Source organism: Staurois parvus, unplaced genomic scaffold, assembly GCF_062004578.1.
Source record: "Staurois parvus isolate SC_StPar_1 unplaced genomic scaffold, SC_StPar_1.0 ptg000618l, whole genome shotgun sequence".
Classification (NCBI taxonomy): domain Eukaryota; kingdom Metazoa; phylum Chordata; class Amphibia; order Anura; family Ranidae; genus Staurois; species Staurois parvus.
Window position 1 is genome coordinate 997200 of NW_028318414.1, and position 26941 is coordinate 1024140.

The 26941-nt window shown below is 42.1% G+C and overlaps 1 protein-coding gene across 2 annotated transcripts in view; it reads left to right on the forward strand.

Moving 5' to 3' along the window:
- Positions 1 to 26941, forward strand: part of MSH3 (mutS homolog 3) — a 240024-nt gene that overhangs the window by 27085 nt on the left and 185998 nt on the right. For both annotated transcript variants that reach the window (XM_089693221.1, XM_089693222.1), the window contains exon 9: positions 21907 to 22010. In XM_089693221.1, coding sequence (XP_089549347.1) covers positions 21907 to 22010 — 104 coding nt within the window. The remainder of the gene's footprint in view (positions 1 to 21906; positions 22011 to 26941) is intronic.

A 26941-nucleotide genomic window follows, 5' to 3' on the forward strand; every position in this document is an offset into this window, starting at 1 on the left:
TATTTTCCTCTTTCATTCAATTTTTTACCCACATTGCCTTATATAGGCCTAGGGTTATGCTTCTCTCCAGATGATAACTGTATTTGTTTTTCATGCTTGCATGTGATATTATATGCCTATGGTACAGTTTTTGATAACACCTCCTTCAGGGAGTGTCACCTATGTGGTAACTATATGTGCTTATATACATAGCATGTGATATTATATACCCATGGTATAATTTTTTTAAAACACCTCCCACAGGGAGGTGTAATAAAAATAATTTTTTTTAATTTTTTCAGTGTAATAAAGCATAATTTTTGGAAATTTTTCTGAGTATCGCATTCTGTCCATAATGTAGCCGCTTTCTTGTGAATCTCTTTTCACAAATCTCTTTTTGGTTTACTGTGCAAGGGGGCTGCTCACTAGCGACAACACTAGTGTCCGAAATATAGCCTTACCACAGCCATACTTCTGCTTTAAAAAAAAAAATAAAAATAAAAACTAGAGCAAAAATCTTGCAAATTTTATATAAGGCACAGCAAATGCTTTACAAATGTGTTTAGCGCTTTGCTTGCTTTGGCTCTGAAAATACTGTTTCTTGGTGGAAGATCTTTTTCACTGGTTCCGGAACCATTGTGGCTTAGGACAGCTTGATTGTATGAATAAGGAGCCAAAATAGGAAGTCCCAGTATCAGCATTGATCAGTCAACCTAAAGCGGACGTTTAGGCAAAACCTAACGAAGGCTAAACCTACTCCTATCCCCATTTTAAGGTTCTTCTATCTAACCCTGTAAAGAACAGAGCAGTTTCCTTACCTATTCTGAAGCTGCTCCAGTACAGTCCCAGGATCAGCTATCAGCAGCAGCTTCTGTGTAGATGAGGGGCAGCCAACAACGCATGCCTCATAGTAAGTCTATGGGTGATGTCATCTACTAGGCATTTCCAGCCGTTGTCTGCAACCTCTCCTGTACAAAGAAGCAGCTGCTGGAGACCGGGCCTGAGCAGTTTCAGAATAGGTAGGTATACAGATCTTTTCTTTTACAGTGTTAGATAGAATAGCCTGAGAATGGCAGTGGACGTATGTTTAGCCTTAGTTAGGTTTTGCGTGAACTTCCACTTTAATCATTAAAAGTCAAGTTCCAGCATTAAATGCTTCTGATTTCATTATTGAGACTTTAGAATGGTCAGTGATTTCATGGACCAATAGTAAATGAAAGCTGAACATTACACTTAATGTGCCCTGAGTTTTAGGGGATGTTCCGGGCAGCTTTATAATTCACTGATTTGACAGGATTACCTTGACAGTGTAGCAAAAGCTATGTCATAAAATAGTGCCGCGCATATATCTCTATAACCTCATATATGAATTAAAGCATCCAAACCATGTGATAATGCAACAACGGTGAATACACTGGATACAACTTAAAAGTCCATAATGTGCTTGATCCGTGCCTTTATAATTTGTTCACAAAACAGGTGCTCTTTATTGCTTGTATCTACATATATTCCTATAGGTGCTCCTCCACCTCCTTTTATGACCCAAATTGCATAGGTCAAATACTGCCTTTCCCTTTTAACCCGGGTAGGTATACTGCATAGATGACTCCACTTTCCTCCTTACTGTGCTGCAAACGGTACCGTCTCCTCTTTATCCCACAAATCCTCCGCATATGTAAACAGAAATGCTTGCCATAGTGTAGTATGTAAATATAGCGTGATTTATTAAAAAAACAAAGTGTACTCACATTTAAAAGTGTCCTGCTGGGACACCACAGTAAAAAACCTTGTTATAATGTATTTTCAATGTGTTCAGGAATTTCCAAGATGGCGGCTCGTAAACTTCTGGTTTAGCAGCTTCACGTCATTGGCTTACATATCCTTTGTGTGTGGAAATGCATGCAAGTGTCAGCAGCACTGGTATACACAGGAGTTATTTGTTGCGTTGAAGTTTTATTTGTACACGATTGTAGCAAAAGCATTGAGAATCAAATGTTGCTAATTTTTTTTATATTCGTGAAAAATCATAAAAATTAGTGATTAATTGGATTTATATTTATTCCCAGATTCCTTGCCTGTTCCTTCTTTGTGTTTTTGCTTCTTGGTTCTTCTTATACTTTTATGTTAAGCAGATTTTTGACATCCTGTAGATTTTTGTGGTTGTTCTGAACGGGAAAGGTTTGGTGTCGCCAGTCACTAGGTGAACCTGCTTTCCTCCGGTTTCCTGTGAGTGAAGCATCTAGCAATGCCAAACACTGCAGTTAGCGAGGCCTAATCTGTAATTACCCATTTCTCTCCCAGCACTGTTAATGACTTGGTATTGTGTGCTTTTATTATTGTTGGCTGAAAGAAATCAAAATCCGAGGTTCTGAAAAGGTTTTGGACTAAACATAGATTTTAATGTGCATTTATCGTAAAGGAAGATTGGCCACTAGTAAACAAAAACTACAGGCTAGCCCAAGGTCTAACCAGCATGCCTCAATTTCTTGCTAGTGTCCTAAGAGGATGGAGGTCTTTTTCAGCTCTACTGTTTTTAAAGACTAACCTGTGATTTTCTATCATTTTTTTCTTCTTCATGTTTTCTCCTTAGCCTAAACTCTTTTCTACTCTGCTACTGGAGATTTCCCCTCGAATCTGCAGCTCTCCAGTGCTTAAGCCTGGCTTCTGGACTGCATCACATTCAGACCCTGCTGGATTGGACATTGCTGGTCTAGCCTGGAAGTGACCTTTGGGCACTGGATTCTGTTTGGGTTCTTTCCTGACTTAATTCAGGCTAAGTTGGCTTCAGATCACTTTCCAGGTTCTGGCCTGGCCTGGCATTGCCTCTGCAGCCGCTTACCCTGTCTTTGAAGATGTAGTGAATAGCCATGTTGAGCTGATCACTGGGAGCTCCCTCATTGGCTGCTGCTGTTCCTGTTACAATGAGCCATGTGGAACTTGAATCCATTTCTAAAACCTGTTGACAGCTGGCTGTAAATAGAAATACAGTTGCAAGAAAAAGTATGTGAACCCCTTGGGATTATGTGGAGTTTTGCATGAATTGGGCATAAAATGTGCTCTGTACATCATCTAAGTCACAACAATAGAAGAACACAGTCTGCTGAACATAATACTACACAAACATTAGATGTTGCCATGGTTTAATTGCACATAACATGTAAACATTCACAGTGCAGGGAGGAAAAAGTATGTGAACCTTTGGACTTAATAACTGATTGACCCTCCTTTGGCAGCAATAACCTCAACCAAACGTTTCCTGTAGTTGCAGATCAGACCTGCACAACGATCTGAAGTAATTTTGGACCACTCCTCTTCACAAAACTGTTTCAGTGTAGCAATATTCTGGGGATATCTGGTGTGAATCGCTCTCTTAAGGTCATGCCACAGCATTTCAATCGGGTTGAGGTCAGGACTCTGACTGGGCCACTCCAGAAGGCGTATTCTGTGCTGTTGCAGCCATTGTTTTGTTGAATTACTTGTATGCTTTGGGTCATTGTCCTGTTGCATCACCCATCCTCTGCGGAGCTTCAGTTGGTGGACAGATGGTCGTACGTTTTCCTGCAAAATGTCTTGATAAACTGTGGAATTCATTTTCCCATCAATGACAACAATCCGTCCAGGCCCTGAGGCAGCAAAGCAGCCCCAAACCATGATGCTCCCTCCGCCATGTTTTACAGTGGAGATGAGGTTTTGATGTTGGTGTGATGTGCCTTTTTTTCTCCACACATAGTGTTGTGTGTTCTTCCCAAACAACTCAATCTTGGTTTCATCTGTCCACAGTATATTTTGCCAGTAGTGCTGTGGAACATCCAGGTGCTCTTTTGCAAATTTCAAACGTGCTGCAATATTCTTTTTGGACAGCAATGGCTTCCTCCGTGGTGTCCTCCCATGTACTCCATTCTTGTTTAATGTTTTCCTTATTGTAGATGTGTCAACAAAAATGTTAGTATGTGCCAGAGATTTCTGTAGGTCTTTAGCTGACACTCTGGGATTCTTCTTTACCTCATGCAGCATTCTATGCTGTGCTCTTGCAGTCATTTTTACAGGACAACCACGCCTAGGGAGAGTAGCAACAGTGCTAAACTTTCTCCATTTGTAGACAGTCTGTCTTACCGTGGACACATGAACATCAAGGCTTTTGGAGATACGTTTGTAACCCTTTCCAGCTTCATGCAAGTCAACAAATCTTAATGGTAGGTCTTCTGAGAGCTCTTTTCTGTGAGGCATGGTTCACATCAGACAGTGCTTCTTGAAACCAGTAAACCCAAAACAGGTGTGCGTTTTTTAAGGGCAGGACAGCTGTCAGCAACACATCCAATATCATCACACTGATTGGAGTCAAGGTTGGCTCACTCCTGGCTCCAATTAGCTCTGGGAGAAGTCATTAAGCTAGGGCTTCACATACTTTTTCCTCCCTGCACTGTGAATGTTTACATGTTATGTGCAATTAAACCATGGCAACATCTAATGTTTGTGTAGTATTATGTTCAGCAGACTGTGTTCTTCTATTGTTGTGACTTAGATGACGTTCAGAGCACATTTTATGCCCAATTCATGCAAAACTCCACGTAATCCCAAGGGGTTCACATTCTTTTTCTTGCAACTGTATATGTTAAAAGCAGCATAAAGCTCCAGTTTCTGGCTCCAAGAGAATGCAAAATACCTATATGCAAAGCTAGCATTCCCAGGGATTTTCTTTCCTCAGAAAATAGGTACAGGTACTCTCCCCAACCCCCCTGCCCTTCTGAGCCACCCCTTGCCCCCACCCCCTGTCCATGTCTGAGCACCGTCCCTTGGTTCCACCCCCTACTCACCTTTCAGTACTGCCCCTTTTAGAGAATACGGAGCCAAGGATCATTTTGTGGTGCTAATTAATTTGTATGGAATTTAATAACAAGAAAAGCAGTAAATTAGATTGCATGGAGTTGGCAACAAAATACACTGCCAGCAACAATAGATCCATCCAGCAACAATTGATCTCACAGCAGCCAGCATTTTACACCGTCCAGCAGCCAGCAACAATAGACCCTGTGTCTCAACAGTAGATCCTTCCCATGAACAATTGACCCCCCAGCAAAATAAGATTCCTCAGCAACAATAGACCCTGCCTCAACATTAGATCCCACCCAGCTACAATAGACCCCCCCAAAAGCCAGCATCAATAGACCCTCCAGCACAAACCAAGCACCCTTTGCCATTACATTCATTCAGTACATTCCCCCATGTTTTGATGAAAACAAATCCCTGAGTATTGCTCTGCATTACAACCCAAGACCAAAGTGATCAGCAGACCCCTTCTATAATAGAGTTGGTGGTGGCAATGCAGGGGGGGGGGGGTGTTACAAAGGTTATTTGCAGTACCTTTTAAGGTACTTGGTTTCTGGGATTGCTTATACTTACACTGTTGTCTGTCCCTCTATCATTTCTTATAAACAATTAATATGATTATTTAAATGTATTCAGTCTTAAAACCAAGTGAAACATGAAAGTTGTTTTACAGCATGTACTTGGTGCCTTTCAGCATTTCTATCTGATCTAGACCTTGTTACTCGACTTTTGAGCCTTCAAGATGCTCCCACTGGATGTTTGCAGCTTTATGAAAACAGACGGCATAATCATCAAACTTGTCTGTTTACTAAAACAAATTTGTGAAAGGTTCCTCGCCAGGGACATGCTAACCTCTTGCCATGACCCTCATTAGCTGTGTGTAGCCATTAGCCGTGACCTGCCAGCACCTCATAAAATACACTGGTGGCTTGTAACATCACATAAAGAATTTGTCTGGAAAACTGTGCTGAATACAGATGGAACAAAATATTTCTATAGTCTTATGTTCTGCCACTTACTATGTAGTTGCCCTCATTGTGCTTTAATGATGGTAAGATCCCATCCTGTGATCTCTTCACTCCAGTGTTCTAGATCCTTCCCTTCCACCCCATAGCTTTAAATATGTTAGATTGGCAGTGATGTGCATCAAGAAAAATCTGTGCAAAAATAGATTGCTCATAGAATATATTAACTGTTTGTACATGTGGATGGGAGTTTGGATCTTAATTGAAATATAAAGGATGCAAAGAGAAATGTGTCTTAACTTGGTCAGTCATTTTCAGGAGATATGGTTAGATAGCTTGTAATGAAGGATAGGAAAGCCAGTTTCTATGCAGCAGCAAACATCTGGGAGATGCTTTTATAGAGCCATCTGCTGCATCTTGTACAGACCTGTGCTTGAGAAAGAATAGTCTCTAAAGAGATGGTATAATTGATTTGTCAAACCAGAGGTTGACAGCTAACAGGTCTTTTCATTGGATTAGAATTACAGAACTGAAAAGAAAAAGTCTAAAAGAATCATAATTGTGAACCCAGTAATAATTTGTTCCTTAAAGGGAGTATTTCCATTCTTCAGGCATGTAAAAATAAAAGTTCACTCATAATGTGTCCCACTAGATGTTTTAAATGCACTCCTCCTTTACACAAAACATGGAGCCTAAAAAGACAGTCAAGTCAGTAGTTAATCTCTTGACTCCTTTTCTAACCAGTCCCTGTGGCTTCTGACTTATACCCACTGCCCTGAAAAACAAATAACAGATAAATATCACAAGGCATAGTTGACTTTAACACCCAACTCTGGGAAATATGAATGTTCTCCCTCGCAGTGGGACTACGCTCGAACTACAAGAGTGATTTGCTTGTTTATTTTAAGGGAGAGTAAAAACACTTTTATTTATGTGATTCTCTGCTTCCCCAACAGAAGGCACTTCCCCATGCTCTGGCCATGGACTGTCCCTCTGCGTCATCATGTTATCATGTCCAACAGATTGATGATGATGTCAAGACCTTAGAGCACTAGAGCATGGGGGAGAAAATGTTGCACAGACTGGTCCTGCAATGTTGTAGATAGGATAAGTAAATCCTCCTTTCTGTGGCCCTAGATGTAAATGAGCAATTAGCCCTTGCAGTTCAGTGCCAGTCTCCCAGAGCTAGGCTTTAAGGTACAGGCTGTGATTGCCAGCTTGGCTCAACATTCTCTTTTGTGTGAGAGTCAAGATTACGGTATCCAATGGAGGAATAACTAGATGGTGCCCCTCTCTGCCAATCCCTTCAATGGCTTCCACTAACCCAACATATAAAATTCAAAATACTAACCACAGCTTACAAAGCCATCCACAACACTGCCCCTAGCTACATCACCAACCTCATCCGCAGATATCGCCCAAATCGCCCAATCTGCTCCTCCCAAAATATCTTCCTCTCTAGCTCCCTCATCACCTCCTCCCACGCTCGCCTCCAGGACTTCTCCAGAGCCTCTCCCATCCTCTGGAACTCCCTACCACAGCATGTCCGGTCAGCCCCCACCCTGTCTGCCTTTAGGCGATCTTTGAACACTCACTTCTTCAGGGAAGCCTACCCCACCTCCACCTAAGAACTGTAACTGAATCCCCTCCACCAGATCATCCCCCGCAGCTATCACCTTTTGTATGACCTCCCCCTTCTTTTAGATTGTAAGCTCCACGAGCAGGGCCCTCATATTCCTTCTGTACTAAAAGGTATTTTAATTGTACTGTCTCCCTTATATTGTAAAGAGGTGCGCAAACTGTTGGCGCTATATAAATCCTGTATAATAATAATCTCTGGGAAAAGACTGAATTAAGGTCTTTTACTCATTATACACCAGTGAATTGTTTAAAACCAGAAGAGTTCATGTTTGGCAGCAGTCTGTGGGAAAGGAATCATTACTTTAAGTGCTGTATCCCTGTACTAAGCTTTTTACATCAGTTACCTAGTGACATCACAGTTGTACCCTTGTCATACCAACGTGTAGCATTATGGATAAAACACAGTTGACGTATCATACCTTTTTATCTCCCTATAGTTCTGTATCCATACACTTTATGAATTGTGACTGTTTGTATGCAAATGCTGTACAATACCTTTTTCTCATAGTTATGATGCTACTTCCTGCACTCCCACTCCAATGCTCTATGCTGGTATAGGTAACAATCACAGCCCCCCTTACAAGTGGCATATCCCACGCTTGTATTGCAGGGAACGTTAGGAAAGAGGGGATGGGGGGCTGACCAGTTTGGCAGTTACTGGGTGGTGAGTCTCCTAGGTGTAGCCTTGGTGTCTATTGGACTGCATAATCATTCCATAACTTGCATAACTTCTGTAACAGGAAAGACTATGAAAATGGAGGTTAATAGTACAATGTCTATGCAACTTTGGGGTTGATTTACTAAAACTGGAGAGTGCAAAATCTGGTGCAGCTGTGCTTGGAAGCCAATCAGCTTCTAACCTCAGTTTGTTCAATTAGGCTTTTGACAAAAAACCTGGAAGCTGATTGGTTTCTATGCTGAGTTGCACCAGATGTTTTACACTCTAGTTTTAGTATATCAACCCTGGTATCTATCTCCGTGACTTTATTTGAGCTTTACACCAGGCATTATAAATGGAAAAAAACTAGTGCAGTGCTCCAAATAATCATACAAATAGGCAAAAACACTGATATAACAAATAGTGAGCCTAAATTATATAGTGAAAAAACAAAAAAAATATTTACCGTATTTTCCGGCGTATAAGACGACTGGGCGTATAAGACGACCCCCTACTTTTCCTGTTAAAATATAGTGTTTGGGCTATACTCGCCGTATAAGACGACCCCTCTTCCAACGCACACCAAATAAAAATGAAAAAACATCAGATTTGATTTCAATATGGTATGCTATTTCAGTATGGTATTCCAATGATGGGGTGCTATTCCTCCCACTGACACCAATGATGAGGCACTACTCCTCCCACTGACACCAATGATGGGACACTATTCCTCCCACTGATACCAATGATGGGACACTATTCCTCCCACTGACACCAATGATGGTGCCCCATCATTAGTGTCAGTGTGTGAGGAATAGTGCCCCATCATTAGTGTCAGTGGGAGGAATAGTGTCCCATCATTAGTCAGTGGGAGGAATAGTGCCCCATCATTGGTGTCAGTGGGAAGAATCGTGCCCCATCATTGGTGTCAGTGGGAGGAATAGTGTCCCATCATTGGTGTCAGTGGGAGGAATAGTGCTCCATCATTGGTGTCAGTGGGAGGAATAGCGGCCCATCATTGGTGTCAGTGGGAGGAATAGCGCCCCATCATTGGTATCAGTGGCAGGAATTGCGCCCCATCATTGGTGTCAGTGGGAGGAATAGTGCTCCATCATTGGTGTCAGTGGGAGGAATAGTGTCCCATCATTGGTGTCAGTGGGAGGAATAGTGCTCCATCATTGGTGTCAGTGGGAGGAATAGCGGCCCATCATTGGTGTCAGTGGGAGGAATAGCGCCCCATCATTGGTATCAGTGGCAGGAATTGCGCCCCATCATTGGTGTCAGTGGGAGGAATAGTGCTCCATCATTGGTGTCAGTGGGAGGAATAGCGGCCCATCATTGGTGTCAGTGGGAGGAATAGCACCCCATCATTGGTATCAGTGGCAGGAATTGCGCCCCATCATTGGTGTCAGTGGGAGGAATTGCGCCCCATCATTGGTATCAGTGGGGAGAATAGTGCCCCATCATTGGTGTCAGTGGGGAGAATAGTGCCCCATCGTTGGTATCAGTGGGGAGGAGGAATAGTGCCCCATCGTTGGTGTCAGTGGGGAGGAGAAATAGTGCCCCATCATTGGTGTCAGTGGGAGAATAGTGCCCCAGCGTTGGTATCAGTGGGAGGAATAGTGCCCCATCATTGGTATTAGTGGGAGGAATAGTGCCCCATCATTGGTATCAGTGGGAGGAATAGTGCCCCATCATTGGTGTCAGTGGGAGGAATAGTGCTCCATCATTGGTGTCAGTGGGAGGAATAGTGCCCCAGCGTTGGTATCAGTGGGAGGAATAGTGCCCCATCATTGGTATCAGTGGGGAGAATAGTGCCCCATCGTAGGTGTCAGTGGGAGGAATAGTGCCCCATCATTGGTGTCAGTGGGAGGAATAGTGCCTCATCATTGGTGTAAGTGGGGGAGGAATAGTGCCCCATCATTGGTATCAGTGGGGAGAATAGTGCCCCATCGTTGGTGTCAGTGGGGGAGGAACAGTGCCTCATCGTTGGTGTCAGTGGGGGAGAACAGTGCCTCATCGTTGGTGTCAGTGGGGGAGGAACAGTGCCTCATCGTTGGTGTCAGTGGGGGAGGAATAGTGCCCCATCATTAGTATCAGTGGGGGAGAGGAGCGGCTGCTCCTTCTTCCAGTTCGGCCGCTCGATTTTCGCGGGCTCCGCCTCCTCGCCGGTGATTGGTCGCCTGTGTGCCTTTCCAGTGCTGGCGCCCAATCACCGGTATGGAGGCGGAGCCGAGCGGCCGGGTGACCATCGAGCGGCCGAACTGAAAGAAGGAGCAGCCGCGCTTCCTGGACCGGATCGTCGTGGGACCGGAGCCAGGTAAGGTACAGCAGCCCCTCTGCCCACGCCTGTACTTAGTGTCCGTTGGAGGAGGAGGGGGGGCGGCGCCGCGCCGCCCCTCGAAAAAGTGCCGCCCTGACACCGGCTCGCACCGGCATATAAGACGACCCCCGACTTTTCAGAAGATTTTCAGGGGTTGAAAAGTCGTCTTATACGCCGGAAAATACGGTATGTGAACAATTGACACTCTATTCTGCACAACATATAACAATACTCAGAAAGTATCTAATAAATAACAACCGTGAAAAATAAGCTTGCATCAAATAAGTCCTTTAGAAAAAGGCCCCACAGTGATCATACATTGTGATAAGTGTCCAATTCAAACTCATGCATATATAAATAACAAATGATCCTTCAGTGTGCTGAACACTCTTCTCTTGTGTTCGCCTCCACCAGCAAGTGCTCTAATGGATGGACCCTCACCTTCACAGTTGGACCCCTATTGCATAAGGAGATCATAAGTGCATAGTATGGTGTCCTTGTACACTGGCATATATCCATGGTTTCGTCAGTGTTCATTCCCGCAGGGTTTATGTAATCTCAAACATAAAAAAGGACTCCATAGTGCTCTTTTACCAAACAATCAGAATGATGGAAAAATGGAACTCCTAAAACTACTGTAGGTGATAGTTTTCCTCTCTACTGGTTCCATGTCACGCTTCTGTGTGCGATCCATGAGTCTAGCAAGCAAAAGGAATGTGATATGTGCAGCTACAGCAGCTGACTTCAACCTGTCTCTGCTGCAGGGGAGATATCTGGTGAGGGTCTATCCGTTAGAGCACTTGCTGGTGGAGACTATCACAAAAGAAGAGTGTTTAGTACACTGAAGGATCATTTATTTATGCATGAGTTTGGCTTGGACACTTATCACGGTGTATGATGACTGTGGGGACAATTTCTAAAGGATTCATTTTATTTATTTGGGAGATAAGAGGAGTGAGAGGTGCGCCAGACTAAGTGCAGTATAAAATCTGATGAAGAAGCGTAAAGCTTTGAAATGCGTTACCACCCTTCCTGCGGCTTCGCGTTCCGTCTTGACGTCACTTCTGCCGGTGGCCATCTTTGCATTTCAGACTGGTTTCACCGTCATGATACAGCCCATGCAGGCTGGAGAGGTGCACATGTTTAACTGGAGACCCGGCTCTTATCTGCACCTTGGCCCCCTGGATACCCACCCGCCCTCCCTGCTCCTCCTCTGAGATCGGTGATAGAGACCTGGTCATCACGTTAGCTGTGGCCTCTGCAACCAATCCAGTTCCTCCATCCTGCTTCTGGTACTGCGCCTGATGACGTCCCCTTTGCATTGATGCCTGAATACTACTGTGTAATAAATTGATGATATTATACTGCACTTAGTCTGGCGCACCTCTCTCTCTCTCTTATCTCCCATTGCAGAGTTCCGCTTAACTCTAGAGGATGCTGCCTCACGACGGTGCCATACCTTACAGCTTTAACATCACCCCCCCTTCCAGAACTACCTATGTGATTGTACTGTATTATCCCCATCTCTCCAGCAAAAAGCTCATTGCTATATACGCCAACAATTTTACCCTTCTATGGAGAGACTCTAAATATCCCCACAGTTGAACTTACTTGTTTTCCTTATTACCCATGGGACTATAGTATCCATAACCACCTCTTCTGCACCAATATACTCTCTTCATTTTATTTATTTGATGCAAGCTTATTTTGTCACAAAGTTGTTCACTAAATACTTTCTGCATATTGATATATAGTGTATAATTATTTTTTTTATTTGTTTTTGACACTATAATTTAGTTTGCTTACTATTTGTTATATTACTTATTTAGATTATAGTTATGATTATTTGAAGTACTGCACTAGGTGTTTTCCATTTATAATCATTTGGTGTGTGAATCACATATAGCGCTGGCGGCTTCAGGTGTAATTATTTGTCAGTTATTGGCAGCGCAAGGTTGTTATCTTTTTGTTGTTTATACCAGGTATTGCTACACCATGTACATGTGCAAAAAGGATGTTTGGCTGGAAAAAAAAAGTCTTGGAAGCTGCAGAATCTCAGCTGGACAATTACTGGATAATGTTCAAAACTATAAATTTAAGATTGAGCCTTGTGTGTAAAGAATAGTGTGTGTGTATATGTATGTATGTATGTGTGTATATTGTGAGGGATTAGCCCAGTAGCGGGTTGTGCTTGACTCCCTGGATGGGTTAGAACACCATGAAAGAGGCTCAGCACAACAGTAGGATCTTGGTGAAAAGTTGTGCTTTATTTACAAGTCTGGTGAACACACGGTGCATATAGTTAAAACAGCAAAAAAAAATACAAACAGAAAATAAAACCTTGCCACACTGGGCATCTAACTGCAGACACAGGTTCCTATCTAGCTGTCTGAATACAGCCTACCACTGCTCAGACACAAGGGGGTTTATTTACTAAACCTGGTTGACTCAGAATCTTGGGCACCTGTGCATGGTAGCCAATCAGCTTCTAACCTCAGCATGTTCAGTTAAGCTTCAGCAATAAAACCTGGAAGCTGATTGGTTTTTATGCAGAAGTGGACAAGATTCTGAGTCAACCAGGTTTAGTAAATAAACCCCAAGGTGTTCACACAGTCTAAGATCACACAGATTATTTCTCACCACAGGATGGTTTGGTTGCTCCCCAGTCTGTCCTGCACAGCAAACTGGTTCCCAGTTGGAGCATTCTCCCTAAGCAGCCTGGGAGTTTTATAGAGCCCAGAGTCCTTAACCTCCTTGGCGGTATGATTCTTTCCGTTTTTTTGTGCTGAAAGTGGTACCATTTTTTTGCATGGAAATATGTAGTTTTTTATTGTAGGCTGTAATTTTTAGGAATAACTCACTGAAATCTGTACGAACAAGAGTCTATTAAACATTCCGGATATAATAAAATTTAAAACACGAAATCATAAATTATAATTTAATAAATAATCATAAAAAATAATAATATAATAATAATAAATTTAATTCAATAATATAATCAAACCAAAAACACTGAAATTTGAAATACAGAGGCAAATTCGCACATCGTTGAGCAAAGTCGCAAAATTGTTTTCAGTGTCTGATGGCGAATTTCCCCACGAATCATTATCACTCAATTCTGCAAGTGGTTCTGATTTACTATCGCTGTTCTAAAACCGCTTTTGACGTAAAGGGATGCTTTTTGGACGCCATGGACTTTTCTAAGTTTCCAGGCAGAAAGAACATTAAAAATGCAGGCAGGGCACAGGACAAAGCAGTAGGGACAAAATGTATGTGAAATGCATTGAAATAGCAATGACGGCAAAAATGAAATTTTTAAAAAAATTCAAATTTCCCGCCGGTTCCAGCGCCCGTACGTCCCGACGTCACAGGGACCGGAACACAGGAGCCGGATGCCGGCATCGGCTGGAGGAGATGGCCGGGGATGCTGGAGGGGACAGATCGAAGGAGCGAAGGACAAGGTAAGTGCTGCAGGGACCCCCAGAGAACGCCGCATGGTAAGGCCGAGTGTAGCTCGGGGTTACCGCTCTTGGTATAGAAATTTTACCCCGAGCTACACTCGGGAACACCGCTAAGGAGGTTCACTTACTACACCTGAGCTCATTACATCATCAGTGAGCCACACAGGCTCACTACACAGCACCAAAGGAGAAACAGTCAGTGTAAAGCATGAACCTGGGACAAACATACTTCCCATCCTGGACACATCCTTTAGTTCCTCCTGACCTCCTGTCACAATATATATATACTGTGTGTATATATATATATATATATAAGTTTCTGTGTATGTCACTTGAACATGTATGTATCACTTGCTACTATCTTCTAGAAAATGTAATGCATAGTGGCCCCTCTTTTATGTTTTAAAATCCTGAAGAACAGGGAAAAAAAATTAAGAAATATCATTGTGACAAGGAAGAGACACATTAATGCTGTTTTTCTATTCTTAGTTTATTATACTTTTTTCTTTTTTTTATACTTACCACTGTCAGATGTCAGTTATTACAAAAGCATTGTGACAGTTGTCTTTGCTGTCTTAACTTTAACTTTAAATCACTTTATTAAAGTGGTACCAAATGCACATTTAACATTTTTAAATTTAAAAATGATGTAATACTTACCTGCTCTGTGCAACTATATTGCACAGAAAGGTTGCTTACCTACTCAGCTCCACCCTCTTTGGAGTGCCTCCTGTAGCAAACCAGGTGTGAAAGGCAGCTGTGTGTATGTGCTCCTGCTGGCTCCTGAGCCGGACTGTGTGCGTCTGTAGACACATAGCGATGGTAAGCCATGCTCCCAACCAGGGGTGGACTGACAACTCATGGGGCCCCCGGGCAATAGGGGATCAAGGGGCCCCTGTGTCCTTGCCCAAACTCAAAAAAGCATATGAAAAAGGTACCAGGGGCATCTCATGGGGCCCCCTACTGTCCCCAGGCCCTCGGGCAGTGCCCGAGTTTCCAAATGGTCAGTCCGCCCCTGCTCCCAACTGACGGCAGCAGGAGGCTATGTGAATGGAGTGGTGCTGGAGCCAGAGATAATGCTAGAGCAATGGCATGGAGCCAGGTAAGTGTTTGACAGAGGGTGGTAGAACATGTAGTGGGGCGTTTTTTTAACAAGAAAACAGAGAATGCATTAAGGTAAAACACATTTAGATTTTAGAACCACTTTTTAGTTAATTTTTCTTCTACAAGAAGCTTTTTTTGTTTTGATAATCTGTCTAAACCCGTTTGTTCTTCTAGCTGGATCCAGGCCATTCATGTTTTACACATATTATCCATTTTTTATTTATCTCTTTCTGTAGGTAGGTTGGTGTGAGAAGGCTCAGGCGCTCAGTACATAAATCTAGAAGTTCTGTAGGAACCCTATGCACACTGGTATATATCCTTTCCAGCAGACTTTGCAATAAAGAATAGGGATATTTATGTGTGCAATTTCAGCACCTGATGGATAAATGCATGTACACACTTAATTTATTAACTTTCATATATTTATTTATATGTGGATCCCTCTGATGTGGATGTCAGGGGGATTGATCATTGTGCACTAATATTGTATTTATTTGTTTATTATTCACCATTTATTATTTAGTTTTGTGCTAGCGCTACACTGTGGGATTTATTAGTAAAATCAGTCTGTATATGAAGTAAAGCATGCTTGTTATACTCACTGTGGAGCTTAATTGGTTAATCCTCCGCATTGAGTAAAAAGGATGTTTGATCCTGTCTTTTCTGATCCTCCCCTTCTTCTACTGTCCCCAATAGTACAGAGCTCTAGGAGGCACTCTGCACATGCTCAGTTTAGTGCGTATTGCTAGAGAGCGTTTTTTTTTGTATGGGAGCGTGCATGTGATCGTGCATGTGATCAGCACAGGATCAATCAGTGCTGTCCAGACAGAGCAGAATGAAAACTCCTACAAGATTACTCAGCCAGACACTGATAGAAGTCACAAGACTGCTATACACTGCTGATGAGAAAAGGTATTTAGCAGTTTATATTTACTAAAATAATTGTATTTCCATGTTCTGTGTACTGTGGGAGACCAGATAGAGTGAATGCAGGGTCCTGGGTTTAGTAACACTTTAATGCATTCCCTGCATTAAAGGAGAAGTACAGCCAAAGCTCTTTTGGCTGTACTTCTGTGTTTCACAGGAGTGCAGTTCGTTCTGCACCATTGTGATTCATTTTCAGCCGACAGCAGGCTGAAGCCCACTGTTGGCTGACATCACTCAGCTTGTCCAGGCTGGGGAAAGATCCTGACCTTAAAGTCAGGATCCACCCCATAGTCTGGAGTGGCACCTGGCTTAGCCCTTCAGCAAGATGCTGAGAGCCTGAGCCAGCCGCTCCCTCCCCCTCCATGGCAGAGCAGACACCAGCTGACTGATAGTCCTGCTCTTTGCTGAGAGCGGCTGTGAGAAATCAGTGGTCATGTGATCGCTGAGTTCTCACCCTTAGAGCCGGTGGGGGACAAATGCAGCATCGGACCAATGCTGCATCCACCTAGGTAAGTATGATTAAAAAAAAAAAATTACCATACTACTATTTTAACCTCCCTGGAGGTATTCCTGAGTGTAGCTCAGGGTTAATTATCAGTGCCAAAAGCGGTAACCCCGAGCTACACTCGAGATTACCCTGCAGCGTTGCTCTGGGATTCCCTGTTTCATTTACCTTGTCCTTCGCTGTCCCCCCTGCAATGTCCCCGCCCATCTCCTCCGGCCGATGCCGGCATCCATCTTCCAGGTTCCAGTCTCTGCGAGCGTCCCTGTGGAACCGGTGGGAAATTTAAAAATGTTAAAAAGTGACATTCACTAAATACACCAAAAAAACCTAGTAAAATGTTACTGTATCAAAGCATTTCACATACATTTTGTCCCTACTGCTTTTTCCTGTGCCCTGCCTGCATTTTTACTGTTCTTTCTGCCTAGAAACTGAGAAAAGTACATGGTGTCCAAAAAGCATCCCTTTAGGTCAAAAGCGGTTTTAGACCAGCTAGAATACAGTAATCGTAAATCAGAACCACTTGCAGAATTGAGTGATAATGATTCGTGGGGAAATTCATCATCAGACACTGAAAACGATTTTGCGACTAAGCTCAGCAATGTGCAAACTTGGCGCTATATTTCAAATTTCAGTGTTTTTGGTTTGATTATATTATTGAATTAAATTTATTATTATTATATTATTATTTTTAATGATTATTTATTATATTATAATTTATGATTTTGTGTTTCCAATTTTATCATACTCTGGATGTTTACTAGACTCTTGTTCGGACAGATTTCAGTGAGTTATTCCTAAGAATTACAGGCCTACAATAAAAAAAGACATATTTGCATGCAAAAAAAGTACCGCTTTGAGCACAGAAATACTGATATAATCAGACCGCTAGGGAGGTTAAGGTAACAAATGCTCAATATGTGTATCCACCTTATACTTGCCTGAGCCCAAACTCAAACCATCGCTGTACCCATTTGTAGCAGCTCTCCCCTCTTCTTTGCTCTCACAGGCTTTGCTGAGAGCAGTGGGAGGCATTGGCTCCCGCTGCTGTCAATCAAATCCTATCACAAGGGAGCCCAGAGTTGGACTTTAATCGTTCATTCACAGTCCAGTTATAAATCACCACTGAAGCTTTGTTACTTCCATGTAAATTGTCCTATTTATGGTTAGCATAACAGTGATTTATATAAACACCGTACTTCAAATATACATCACATTAACTTGTGAAATGCATTTATCCCGAAAAGCTAATAGACTGTTTAGAGGCAAGCTGTGAATTAGAAAATGTCATCATCACAATGAAGTGCGTCTATGTAGTCTGCCCTTCTTTGACCTTTATAAATTTCCTACAGTGGTGTTAAAATGCTCTCTTTCTGAATCCCACTCATATCCCATTAAATAGGAACTACCACCTAAATTAGATACATGCATGCAGTTTTCGATTACTGTCAGTATTAATAATAATTAAAGAAAATTATTTAAAAAAAAAAAAAGAGAACCTGCTGTAAGAGAAATGTCTTCTTCCCTTGCAGAGCTCATTTGAAAATGCTGGTTGTGGTCGCTGTGCTCACTTCTCCATAATTTCTGATTTTCCTTGTGGAACATGTTTAGAGATGACTAATCCTGACACTTTTCTGACATCATGCTTCATGATATGGAAATATTGCAGATAGACAGCCAGGCAACCAGTATTTTCAGGAGGAGGCTGGCATTGGCAGCCACCATAGTTCATGACAGGTGTACATTAAAGTGAAAAGTTTTGGGTAAAGTGGAAAGGATTAGAACTCCTGTCAGGTTTTACTTGCATTGGAGAGATTTAATCATGAAAGCCTAGTTCACATTGACATTGAAAGCAGGCATTTGAGCGGCGTGTTTTACACTTCTCAAATGCCTATGCAAAGGATACTATGGAAGCACACAGTGCTGTTCACATTATCAAAACATCAAGCGTTAGTGTCGCTTCAAAATTGTATCCTCATGTTGAGTCTGGAGGAGCTTGAAGCCTTTCAACATCTCCTATTCAAGTCTATGGTAACGCTCCGTGAATGAGCTGGCAGGTGTTTACGGGTTGTTTGCAGTACAGTTGCGCTCATGTTAATAACATTACAGTTTATTATAGGCGTTTGTGGTGCAGGTTTAAATGCTTGTAAAATGCCTCAAAACTGCGCATAGGGCGTTTGGGGAATGTTTTGAACGCTTGTAAAATGCCAGTCTAATGCCCCATGCTAAAGCTCATTAACGCCTGTCTAATGCCCATACTAACGTTATAGGGGCGTTTGTTAAGAGCTAGAAATTTAGTCAAGTGTGAACAAGCCCTAAAGCTGGCCAGAGATCGATCAAAGTTAAGGCGGTTACGCAGGAACCGGACGAATTTCAATACATGTGTTGCCACAACTGTTCAAAAGGAGTTGGTGGAATAATTGACTTCTGTTGAACAGGCTTGTTCAGAGGCTAAACCTAAAAAAAGAAACTATCCATCTATGGCCAGCCTTACTGTCTGGTAAAAAGGTTGTCCTCAGGACAGGAAGTGATGCAAAATCTCATTAACAGTAACACAGAATGCGATTTAAGTTAAGGCGGACCTTCGTTTAAAGTAAGAGTCTCATTAATCCGCCCCTTTTTTTGGGGGGGGAGTGGGTACCCTATTCTGACATGTACCTGCTCACACTCATGCCGAGGTGAGAATTCACTACATTTGGCCCACACCCACCTCCCCCAAACTTCTTGGGGCAAAACACACCTCCCAGGAGGTTGCGGGACCAATATGACAGTGTAGTGCGATCATGCACAATGGGGAGCTGGCTCTCAGCCAGCTCCCACCCCTAAGATGGCGGCACCATAGACCTGAAGACTGGCTAAGAACTGGCCACAGTGAAATCAGCATTAGACGCCTAGGCTGGTGGTTGTCTGTTTCCTAAAAGTCAGCAGCTACAGTATTTGTAGTTGCTGATTTTAATTTTTCCAAAACAAACTACTGATGTTCCTCTTTAAGCAAGGGAATGCTAGAACCTCTGTCAGCTTTTTGTTGTTGTCTGTATCCTTTATACAGATTTTCTCTCACTATCTAAAACTGAAAAAAGAAAAAGTTTTGGTTATAGATACACTTAAACCCCTTCCTGCTCACAATATGTAGACTACTATTCCCTTTCACAATGTCCTCTGCTGAGCTACATTCATCTATGACCTCCCTTTGACAGCAGGCCTGGGACCAAACAACATGGTGGGTATCCGCTCCCTAAGTAAAAGCAATAAAATGAAGTGGAAAAAATAAATTAAGGAAATGCCAAGCACTTAAAGTGTTACTAAACCTCAGACCCTGCATTCACTATATCTGGTCTCCCACAGTACACAGAACATGGAAAATACTAAACCCAGGACCCTGCATTCACTATATCTGGTCTCCCACAGTACACAGAACATGGAAAATACTAAACCCAGGACCCTGCATTCACTATATCTGGTCTCCCACAGTACATGGAAAATACTAAACCCAGGACCCTGCATTCACTATATCTGGTCTCCCACAGTACACAGAACATGGAAAATACAAAACCCCGGACCCTGCATTCTCTCTATCTGGTCTCCCACTGTACACAGAACATAGAAATGCAATTATTTTGGTAAATATAAACTGATAAATACCTTTACTCACCAGCAAACATGGATCGCTCTTCAAAGAGCAAAGTTAATGTGAAGGAGCCATTAACCACTTGCCTTCCTGAGGATTTACCCCCCTTCCTGACCAGGCCATTTGTTGCGTTACGGCGCTACGTTACTTACTGACGATTGTGGGGTCATGCAATGCTGCACCCAAATGATATTTACTTCCTTTTTTTCCCACAAATTGAGCTTTTGGTAGTATTTGATTGCCTGTGCGGTTTTATTTTTTTTGCGCTATAAAAAGACCGATAATTTTGAGAAAAAACAATATTTGACTTTTTGCTATTAAACATGTCCAGTAAAAAAAATTAAAAAAATCAAATTTCATGATAAATTTAGGCCAAGATGTATTCTGCTACATGTATTTGCTAAATAAAATCCCAATACTTGTAAATTAATTGGTTTAAGTGAAAGTTATAGCATTTACAAATGGCGGTATAGATACTGGAATTTTATTTTTTTTACTAGTAATGGCGGCAATCAGCGACTTATTGCGGGACTGCGGCGGACATTCTGTCACTGGGGGGAACTGACATCCCCAGTGACACCAATACAGTGATCAGTGCTAAAAAAACAAAACAAAAAAACACACTGTACTAATGACACTGGGCAGGAAGGGGTTAACTGTGTGCAGGGAGTGTTTTACTAGGGGGCCGTGTCAGTGTACTTCACTGTAAGCACACTGCTTTGGATGGCTGTGCTATGCACAACCATCCAAAGTAGTGTGCCCAGGCTGACAGGGAGGAGAACTGTTAGTAAACAAAACAATCTTCCTCCCCATCAGAGATGCTCGGTAATCACTGGGCAACGGTGGGTAATTATCGTCCGGGACCCGGTGATTGACAGCCGCAGCCACAAATGCGGTGCGGAAATGCAAAATCACGTATATATACGTGATTTTGCACACCCGTACCACCCTGTAGCATTATTTCTGCTCTAGGGCGGTTGGGAAACAGTTAATGGTTGTTACTATGTTTCACCTGACACCAATGAAGAAATACAAACAATCTTCCTCCCTGTCAGCTCAAGTACACTGCTCTGGATGGCTGTGCACAGTACAGCCATCCCAATCAGTGTGCTTACAGTGAAGAACACACCCCCTGCCCCCTAGTAAAACATTCCCATTACACAGTTAACCCTTTGATCACCCCTCACATTAACCCCTTCCTACCCAGTGCCATTAGAACAGTGTCAGTGCTTTTTTTTAGCACTGTATTGGTGTCACTGGGGTGTCAGTGACACGAAGTTAGTTCCCCCCAGTGTCAGAATGTCCGCCGCAGTCCCGCTAAAAGTCGCTGATTGCCGCTATTACTAGTAGGAAAAATTAAAAAAAATCCCATTATCTATACCGCCATTTGTAAATGCTATACCTTTCACGTAAACCAATTAACTTACACGTATTGGGATTTTTTTTAGCAAAAACATATAGCAGAATACATTTTGGCCTAAACTTATGAAGAAATTAGATTTTAAAATTTTTTTACTGGACATGTTTAATAGCAAAAAGTCCAAAATAATGTTTTTTTTTTCTTAAAATTGTTTTTTTGCTTTTAGCGCAAAAAATAAAAACAACACAGGTGATCAAATACCACCCAAAGAAAGCTCAATTTGTGGGGAAAAACAGGACGTAAATTTAATTTGGGTGCAGTGTTGCATGACCGTGCAATTGTCAGTTAAAATACCGTAGCACCGTAATGCAAAAAATGGCTTGGTCATGAAGGGGGGTAAATGCTCAGGAGGGCAAGTGGTTAAACACAAAAACAGAAGAAAAACAAATCAAAAAATGCAAACAATGTATGCTGTGACAATAGAACTCTTTTAAGGAAATATTGATATTCTTGTTTCTTATTTTGCTTTAGTTTACGAGACGATGACCGAACACGTATTGAGAGAATGGATAGTCTTCATTTTCATTACAGTCAAGCATTTGAGCTCATCAGTGAATTCTACAGTTGTGGTTCAGGTACATATTATTTATAACAGTCCATGTCTTGATAAGTCAGAGGCAACTGAACTGTCCATTAACCATTGGAAATTATGGTGGCTAGTGATACTATATATATATATATATATATACTAGATTTATATATAGTATATAGTGATATACTGTATATTACACTCCAGCGAATCCTCACTCATAAATTCAGAAACTGACTGCAATTGATGGTAGATTTACTTATTCCAGATCTGTCTTGGGTTCTGATTGCTCAGCAATCCAATGGAAGTAATTGTCCACAATTAAGCATGCAATTGTGGCCTTCAGTGATCATAGTAGCCACCTCGGGGGGTAAAGATTGGCATATCTTGTTTTTGGTCCTTATTTTGAAAACTGCTTGTGCATTATGGGCTTATATTTGTCATTTAAAGTTTATAGCCAGGGGTTTGCAACCTATCGATCGTGATCTACCAGTCGATCGCAGCCAAGTAACTAGTAGATCACACTCCAGGCTGCCGACCTCGCCATCTCTGAGCATCCGAGAGCATCGAAGACAGTGCAGTCCAAAGCAGAGGGACTATTTGTACAGCTGTAGGTGAGCTGACGCCGGTTGCGCAGGGGGCAGGTGGTTGCATAAGCCAATACCTACTTTGTAGTGCTGACTGCAGTGTCAGGCGGAGTGATACCAACTGCACTCCGCCTCTTATCCCTGCAAGCAGAAGCTACCACACAGAAAGGAAAGGACTTATTATTTATTTATTTCAGGTACTTATATAGCATCGTCAATTTACGCAGCGCTTTACATATATATTGTACATTCACATCAGTCCCTAACCCTCAAGGGGTGTACAATCTAAGGTTCCTTCAGGTCAGTGTCTTAAGCAATTCACCTGGCATAATAACACCTATAGCAGGGCTAACCACGATTTGGCTGCTTTCACACTGATGCGGTGCAGTTTACTTACAGCTTTGCTGTGCTTAACCATAGACTTCAATTATATCACGATTTTGGAGAGTGCACCAAAACTCAGCACATCAGTGTGATAGCAGCCTTATATCGGACTCAACACAGTAAGAGCTTGTTTACATTTGAGCTTTGGTGGATGGTAAAACCCCATAGTTGAACCGTGTTTTTTCCACACACATCCAACCGCACCCCCGTAAGTTGCAGTGGCCAGGGGGGTACACTTGTTGAGGCTGCAGCAGGAGTTATACGCCCTGTCTTGCTTGATGGCTATAGCACCTGCCAAGCATTACCCATTCAAGTGAATGAGGCTGCTCTGCAAACACCTTGCCAACCTTGTGTAGTATAGCGACCAAGCGGGTTAAAGCAGGAGGTGAAGAAAGGTTGTATCGCCTCCTCACCACCTGCTTTTTCAGATAGAGCTCTTCTAGGGACTAGACGTTTGGAAATGATCAGACTTACAGCTAATATTTCTCCCAACAGACGAATATATAACTGCTGATATTCTTTAAATACATGTTCAGAAGAGGGAATAAATCATCAGACAAAAATAAATCAAATGTTTGCAATCTGATGAGAATTGTAATGGTCTGTAGACCAAGCTCAGTGCTATAATGTGATCCATGGGGTTGTAATTTATGTTGGTTATCAAAATGTACATTCCTGTCACTAACCTAACATTATCAGGCATGGTTTAGAGCAGGGCTTGAAATTTCCACTCGCCTGCTCTCCAATGGCGAGTGGAAATTATGGTGGGGGCGAGTGTGTCCCCCAGGGCCGTCTTGCTGAGCAGGCTCGGAGCTCAGGCCAGATCTGTCATTGGCATTGGGAGCCGTCAGACTGCTCAATAGCTGAGCGCAGTGAAAGCAAAGCAAGGAGTGTGTGCTGTGTTCTCTGCCTCCCCCTAGAATGCAGTACCCGGATCTGTGAGTGAACAACGAAGTATTTCAACTTTTTATGGGGTGGTGGTGTGTGTGTACATGTGTCTGTGTGTATGACATGTATCTGTGTGTGTGTATTTCTGTGTATATACATGTATCTGTGTGTATGCGTGTGTCTGTACGTGCCTGTGTGTGTATACATGTGTCTGTGTGTGTGTACATGTGTCTCTGTTTGTATGTGTACATGTGTCTCTGTCCGTGTGTGTACATGTTTCTGTGTGTGTGCGTGTGTGTACATGTGTCTGTGTGTGTATAGGTGTCTCTGTTTCTGTGTGTTTATTGGTGGCGAGTAACTCTAAGGCCTGGCTAGTAGCTCAGGACTTGAAATTTTAAGCCCTGGTTTAGAGAATGTCAAGGTGGGGGCTCTGAAGCCTTGTTGGCATAGGTAAATAAAAACATGCTGTTGCACTTGCACCTGATTGGTCCCTAGAATCTGTTGGGGAAAGGGTGTTACCTTTTTGTTATAATTATTACCCCAACACTTGCTGTTTACAAACTTCAGTGCTGCTGGCTCCTTCTCTCTCAGTGCTGCTCTTCATAGGAAAGAGTTAATATTGGACAGTGTGGTCCCACACCAGTCTTTTAGCTTGCAGAAGGGAAGGGATGTAGGAGCCAGGGGTGTGCCTTGCCATTTTAAGTCTTACAGGGCTGTGTGTTTCTATTGCTGTACACAGTGTAGTGAGACACAACTCTAGTCCCTGCATGCAATTGTGGCTACATATAGGATGTTGCGTAAGAAAGGAACCACCCTGAAACCAGTAACCCAGTGCATTAATCATGGCAACAGCTTAAACTGGAACCTAGGCAAGAATAAAAAGATAAAGAAGCTGCATACTCAGTGAGTGGTAAAAATCAGCTGCTTAGAAAATTGAGGGTTTATTATCTCTTTAGCTTTAACAGATTAAGAAAATCTGTCATTTTTATGTATTAAAGCCTGATTGTGCACTTTGGAGACTGACAAATTTGAATTAAACCCCAGATCATATTTCTTTTACACAGGCAGTTACAACAAACTGTTTTTTTTCTTTTGGAATAAAGGTTTTACATAACTAAAGGCTGATCACTGTGATCACCCCTGTCAGTGGTAAATAACTGTCTCACAACTCTAAACAACTACATTTGGAGGAGAGCTTGTTTTTTTGAAAAAACAACGGACTTGCTGGCCAAATTACCAGGTGAAAATAAGGGTAGGAAAACCTGAAAAAAAACAAAACTAATTCGGCCATCACATTGGTAAGCTGCAATATATTACATTTGCTTTTAGGTTTAATACCACTTGGAGTTAAAACCTTTTATCACTTTTTTTTTACTTAAAGTATGTCTGAATATCTGTTATAGAGATTCCCCTTACTTCTGCCTCAATAGCTTCCTGGAACAGTCTGGACAGTCTGGAGGAAAGTAGGGAAAGGGGAGACATGATTGAAACCTTTAAATACATCAACTAATCTCAGAAAGTATTATTTTACTGAAAGAGTAGTTGATACTTGGAATAAACTTCCAGCAGAGGTAGTGAGCCAGTCAATAGTAAATAGCTTCAAACGTGCTTGGGACAAGCATAGATCTATACTCAGACAAAAAAGTTAACATAGGAGCACTGCATGGATACAGAAAAACAATAAAAAAAATACATGCTACACAAATAGTATTTACTAAAACATTAATATCAGAGTAGCAGGGAAAAATATTCCCTAGAGAGAGTTCAACATTGTGAGTACATTGTTGGCCAGAACTACAGAGGAAAAGGATTTGGGGGTACTTATTTCAGATGATTGCAAAATGATCAAACAGTGTGGCCAGGCAGTGGGGAAAGCGAATAGAATTCTAGGATGCATCACTAGAGGGGTCACCAGAAGGGGGAAGGAGGCCCTGATTCCCCTATATAGATCTTTAGTTAGACCTCATTTAGAATACTGTGTCCAGTTCTGGAGACCTCACTTACAAAAAGATATTGATAAGATAGATCGAGTCCAGAGACGGGTAACAAAAATGGTGAAAGGTCTGGGGGTAAAACATATCAAGAGCGACTTCAGGAACTTAACATGTACAGTCTGGAGGACAGAAGGGAAAGGGGAGACATGATTGAAACCTTCAATCAAGGGGGTGAATATGGTTCAGGAGGGCGGTATTTTCAACATGAAACCAAAATGAAGAACACGGGAACATGATCTTAAACTAACTGGAGAAAAGTTCAAAGCTAATCTCAGAAAGTATTATTAGTAGTTGATGCTTGGAATAAATTTCCAGCAGAGGTAGTGAGCCAGGCAATAGTAAATAGCTTCAAACATGCTTGGGACAAGCATAGATCTATACTCAGACAAAATAGTTGACAACCCCCCCCCCCCCCTTCCAAGAAATAAAAAAAACACAAAAAAAAAGAAACAGACAGACTCGATGGGCCACTTGGTCTTTTTCTGCTATCACTTTTCTGTGCGTCTATGGAAGGATACTCTGTAGGGTATATTACTCACAATCCCAACCATGTGGCAGCATCAGACCATGTGCAATATACCCTACAGAGTATCCTTATAAAAGGCAGAGGAGGAAGCATTTGGAGGCTGAATAGGAGACCGTTTATGATCCTTGGCTTTCTGGAGAGGTATTAGCCGGAGATATAAAGGATCCAGAGTGATCCTGAATGCTTGTTGGGCCCTTTTGTATCACAGGAAGGAGGTGAGGAGGCACTGCAGCTGGAGTGGATTTAAAGTGTTCCGGCACTTGAACGAAGTGTTCACATTTAACACATTGCATGGTGTTTTATCACGTTTTATCAGCACTTGTTACTTTATGGACTTATTAGTACTTGCTTAAAAGGTTTTTTGATTATTACCAAGGACACTTAACACTAGTTTATTTCATTATATATTGTGTGTGTTTATCACTATTTTTAGGTCACTAAGGTGACCCATACACTTGTATTGTCCACTTTATATCACGTTTCTGATTAGCACTTTATTGTTATATGTATATTTTTGGTTTGTTGATTTATTAGCACTTTATGATTATATGGATACACATTTATTTTTATTCACTTTTGTAGTTAGCGCTGCACCATT